At 77.0% G+C, this 5501-nt stretch overlaps 1 protein-coding gene across 1 annotated transcript; it reads left to right on the plus strand.

Annotated features, from left to right (window-relative positions):
- Positions 1-4340: 4340 nt before the first annotated feature.
- Positions 4341-5129, plus strand: AURANDRAFT_22870 (hypothetical protein; the record flags this gene model as incomplete). Its single annotated transcript, XM_009036816.1, has 1 exon — positions 4341-5129. A coding segment is annotated over one exon (789 nt), but the record flags the coding sequence as incomplete, so codon positions are not given.
- Between the last annotated feature and the right edge of the window lie 372 nt (positions 5130-5501).

Genomic DNA, 5501 nt, shown 5'->3' on the forward strand with positions numbered 1-5501 from the left:
AGGGCGTCTGCGTGAGGCTCCGGTTCCTCTTCGTCCACGCGTGGGCCCGATGCGGCGCGGCGCGGCGGGCGCCTTCGGGGGCCGCGTCGACGCGCGCCGCGGAGGGGCGCGACGTCGACGCGCGGGCGCGCCGCGCGCGCCGGTCGCCCGCCCGGACGCGGGCGGCGCGCGGCCGCCGAGGCCGCGGACGTCGGGACGCGGCGCGCGCCCAGGCCTGCGACGCGCCGGGCTTCGGCTGCGACTACGACGCGTACGGCTGCCCGCTGATCCGCGAGGCCCTCCAGCACTACAAGAGCTGCGTCGATCGCCGCTGCGGGCCGCCCGCGTCCCGCGAGCGCCGACGGCCGCGCGCGGCCGGCCCGGCGGCCGCGCCGCGCCGCGCGGTCGCGCGCGCGGCGGAGCGTCGACGCGCGCTCGCAGGCGAGCTCTGCGCCCCCGTCCGAAGCGTCGTCTGCGCGAGGTTCAGCGAGGTGGGCGCCCGCCAGTGACGCGGCTCCCCCGCGGCGGCGCCCCCCTCGTCGTGCACCGCGGCCCCTCGCCGCGCCCCAGCGCGCGGACGACGCGGCCCCCAATTCACCCCCAATTCATCGCACCGCGCGCCGGGCCGCCGGGCCCGGCCGCGCCCAATTTACAGCCACGCGAGATCCCCCGTCGCGCGCGCGCCGGCGACCGCCAGATCGGCGTGGGACCTCCGCCCGCGCGCGACGCCCGTCCCCGCCTTCGGGCCCCGAAACCCCCTGTACATTCCGAAGACGCGGGGCGGAGGTCGGGGCCGAGGCCGCCGAGGCCGGGTACTCGGTTCGTACTCACGGCAAGGACCCCGGCGAGCGAGTCACGGATGCTCTCCGGACGGAGAGGCTGCCCACCAAAATAACTCTCGATCGATGGCGTCGGGCCGCGCCGTCCAGGGCGTGGTCGTGGCGCTGGCCAGCGACGAGGACAGCTCGTCGGACGACGACGAGGGCTGGGGCGCGCCGGCGCTCGACGAGCTGCGGTCCCTCGTGGCGCGCGACGACTGGGACGCCCGCCGCGACGGTCCGCCGGCCCTGCGGCTCGCGCGGCGGCTCGGCGGCGCCGGCGCGCGCGACGCGGGCGACGTCCTGAGGTTCTGCTGCGAGCGGCCCTGGCTCGGCGCCGTCGCCGAGGCGCTCGCCCACGGCGGCGGCGGCGACGTCGACGCGGCCGACGCGCGGGGCGACACGCCGCTCCACCTCGCCGCGCGCGCCGACAACGCGCGCGCGCTCCGCGCGCTGCTCCGCTGCGGCGCCGACGCGCGGGCCACGGACCACGAGTTCCTCCGGGCGCCGCTCCACGTCGCCGCCGCGCGCGCGGGGCCCGACGCCGTCCGCGAGCTGTTGCGCTTCGGCGACGCCGCGCGGCGCCCGCGTCACATCTTCAACTCGACTTCAATGTGAGCGTACGCGACGGTTTCGACGCCATCTCTTCGGCTGAGCTTCGAGCACTCGATGAGAGCCATCGATTCGTCCCAAAATCAGCCGAATCGATGTCGATGTGATCGAGATAGAGAGTTCCGAACGACGCCGCGCGGCGCCCGCGCCCGAAGGAAGGCGCCGGGGCGGCCCCCGGACCCGGCGCGCGCGCGCAGGTGCCCGCGGCCTTCGCGCGGTCCGAGCTCGGGTCGCCCCTCGAGCTCGCGCGGCTCCGGGGCGACGGCCGCGCGGCGCGCGAGGTCGCGGAGCTCCTCGAGCGCGCGGTCGCGACCAGGGCAGGACAAGGGTGATTCAACGTCGCTTCAACGTGAGTGTTCCGCGCGCGCCCGTTCTGGAAAAAGCATCCACGCTTCGAGACCGTTCCGAGAGATGATCGCTCGTCCAAAAATCAGCCGAAACGAGTGGAAAACGGCCGAGAAAGGAGCCTTTGAAGTTGGGAATTTCGCACTCTTGTCCTGCCCAGGTCGCGACGGGCGCGCCCGCGGCGCCGCCGCGGCGCGGCCGCGCGGCGCCGGACGCGTTCCGCGAGGGCGCGCTGGGCTTCCTCCGGCGCCACGGGGGCCGCGGCGGCGGGCCCGTCGCGCGGCGCGACTTCCTCCGGCGCGGGCCTCCGCCGCGCGACGACGAGGCCGCGCGCCGCGAGGCCCCGGAGCCGCCGCGCGCGCCCGGGGGCCTGCCCCGCGAGGCGCTCCGGCTCCGCGGCCGCCGCGCGGCGCGCCACTTCCTCGTCGACGGGCGCCGGCGGCCCGCCCGCCGCGCCGGACACGATGATTGGTCCGGCGACGCTCCGCGCGCTCGGTCGCGTCGAAGCGCGACTCCGGGACGCGTCGATGGCTCCCGGCGCGTGCTTTCCCGAGAGGCGTCGCGTCGCAACGCTTCGATGCGCGGCGCGTGGACGTCGCGTCGTCCCCCGCCAGGCCCTTCCGCGCGACAATCGCCGACGTGCGCCTCGACGACCGCGCGGCGCCCGCGCCCCGGCGACAACCCGACTTCAATGTGAGCGTATTCGAATAGAACTCGACGAGAGCGATCGATTCGTCCAAACATCAGCCGAATCGACCTCGATGTGACCGAGCGAGAGCATTTCGACGCGCGCGCGGCGGCGGCGGGACCCCCCCCCCGCGCGGCAGGCCACGGCGCGGTGGCGACGCTGCGCTACGACGACGGCGACGTCGAGACCGTGAGCTACCGCACGGCCGCGCGGCTCGCGGCCGCGCGGCCGCGCGGCGCGCGGGGCCTCGGCGCGCCGCGCGGCGCGGCGGCGGCCGGGCGCCGCGAGCCGCCGCGGGGCCGCGCGCGCGACGAGACGAGCGACGAGGCCGAGGACGAGTCGCCCGACCGCGCGCGGCGGGGCGCGCGGCGGCGGCGGCGCCGCGACGGCGCGCGCGCGGGCCGCGGCGACGACTCCGACGCGTCGTCGCCGGGCCGCGTCGCCGTGGGCCCGAGCTCGCCGCGGGGCGGCCACGACCCGGCGGCGCTGACGCCCGTGTCCTGGGAGGCGCTCGCCGTCGGCCGCGACGGCCGCCGCGGCTTCGAGCGGCGGCCGAGCCTCGACGACTACGGCCTCGCGGACCTGCCCCCAAAGCTCCCGCTGGGCACGCCGTCGCCCGAGGACGGCACCCACGCCCAGTGGGGGCGGCCCTTCGCGAGCCCGCGCGACAACGGCTGCGTGCCGACGCCGCGGTCGAAGCCGCGGGGCGCCGCGGCGCCCGCGGCGGCGCCCGCGGCGCCGCGGCGGCCCCGGGCCGACGGCGCGGCGCCCCCGGCGCCCCCGGCGCCCCCGGCGCCCGCGGCGGACCCGCGGCGCGCGGCCGCCGTCGCGCTCGCGGCGCCCGTGCGCTACCGCGACGGGCCCGCGGGCCTCGTCGACGCGCGCGGCCGCGTCGTCGAGGTCTACTTCTCCGGCGCCGCCCAGGCCTTCGTCGCCCGCGTCGCCTACGACGGCAGCCCGGGCACGGTCGTCCTGCCGCTCCTCGACGTCGCCGCGCGGCTCTCGGACGCGCGCCGCGCGCCGCCCGCGCCGCCGCGGGGCCGGCCCGGAGCCGCCGCGCTCGTCCGCGGCGGCGGCCCGCGGCGCCGCGGCCCGCGGCGCCGCGGCCCGCGGCGCCGCGGCCCGCGGATCGCGGCGCCGCCGGCCCGCGGCGACGAAGTCGACCCAGGACCGGAGGCTCGCCTCGTCGTCGAAGGCGACGAGCGCCTCGTCCGCCCGCGACCGGAACGCGACGGAGAGCTCGCGCCGCGCGTCCTCGGCCCAGGCGACGTCCCGGAGCTCGAAGGACGTCTCCACGTCGCCGGCCTCGTCGACGACGGCGAGCGTCGCGTCGTCGCAGCGCAGGAGCCGCGGGCACCAGCGGCCGCCGCGCTTCCAGAAGGTCCGCGCGCGCCAGACCTCGACGACCGACTCCTTGCCGCACCAGTCGGCGTCGCGCTCGTCGTCGAGGTCCCCGACTGCGAGCATTCCGCGATCACCCCGAGGCGAGTTGGATGAAAGGCGCGCCGAGGCGTTGCCTTGACGCGTCTCTAAACGTAGGGGGTTCGGGAGGAACCGCGGGGGACGGGAGGCTCAGAGGGGTCTCACAGGCGCCGGGGGCGCCAGTGGACGGCGGCGTCCGAGGCTTTGCCACAAGGTGAGCGAGTGAAAAAGCTTGTCGGCTGATCGTGAGCTCCCCTGAGAGGTGACGAGGCAACCACAGGCAATGGCAGCGCGCGGCGGCGTCCGATCGCATGCATTTTTCAATTCCCGGAACTGCAACGGCGGCCACTTCTCGGTAGGCCGCTCGTCTTTTCGTCGCCGCGTCGCTGGTCGTTTGCCTCGCCGCGGCCTTCGGCCCCGCGCCGCGGCCCGGTCCGCGGTCCGCGGCGTCCGTCGCGCGGCCCGGTGCGACGGCGGCGCTGCTCTTCGACTGCGACGGCGTGCTGGTGGAGACGGAGGAGCTGCACCGCCTCGCCTACAACGAGGCCTTCGCCGCCTTCGGCCTCGAGACCGGCGGCGCGCCCGTCGAGTGGTCCGTGGCGTACTACGACGTGCTCCAGAACACGGTCGGCGGCGGCAAGCCGAAGATGAAGTTCCACTTCACGGAGACGGTCAAGGAGTGGCCGGCGGTGCGCGGCATGGGCGGCCGGCCGACGCCGGCCGACGAGGCCGCGGGCATGGCGCTCGTCGACGAGCTCCAGGACTACAAGACGGAGTGCTACAAGCGGCTCGTGACCTCGGCGGTCCCGCGGCCGGGCGTCCTCGAGCTCATGGACGACGCCATCGCCACGGAGGGCCTCGCCGTCGGCATCTGCTCCGCGTCGACGCGCGGCGGCTTCGAGAAGGTCGTCGACGCCGTCGTCGGCCAATCGCGGCTCGCGCAGCTCGACTGCGTCATCGCGGGCGACGACGTCGCGAACAAGAAGCCCGACCCCGAGATCTACGACCTCGCGGCGACGCGCCTCGGCGTCGACCGCGGCGCCTGCGTCGTCGTCGAGGACTCCCTCGTCGGGCTCCGCGCCGCCAAGGCCGCGGGCATGCGGTGCGTCGTCACCTACACGGCGTCCACGGCGCGCGAGGACTTCTACGCCGAGGGCGCCGACGCCAAGCTCCCCGACATGTCCGCCGGCGTCGACGCGACCATGCTCTTCGCCGACGGCAAGCCCAGGGCCGAGCTCCTCGCGGACCTTCGCGACGCCGCCTAGGGTAACGTTGCCGACAACTTTCTCACTGGCACGTTATTTTTTTTCACAGCTCGGCAGCTGCACAGTCACCAGGTCCTCTTTGTTCGGCATCCGGATCCAGCCGCCCGCGCCAACGCGCGGCCGCTCGAGGCTCGCGACGGGCGCCGCGGTCCGGGCGGCTTCGCGCTCCGCCCGCTCGGCGTCGCGCGGCGGCGCCATGCTGTCGCGGCTGGCCATGGCCTACGCCGACGCCTACGCGCGGCGGCCGCTGCCGCTCGCCGTCGCCACGGGCCTGACGGTCAAGACGGGCGCCGATGCCTTCGCCCAGCTCGCCGTGGAAGGGCGGCCGCGCCTCGACGCGCGGCGGACGCTGGCCATGGCCGCGTTCTCCGC

The sequence above is a fragment of the Aureococcus anophagefferens genome, assembly GCF_000186865.1.
Source record: "Aureococcus anophagefferens unplaced genomic scaffold AURANscaffold_5, whole genome shotgun sequence".
NCBI lineage: Eukaryota > Pelagophyceae > Pelagomonadales > Pelagomonadaceae > Aureococcus > Aureococcus anophagefferens.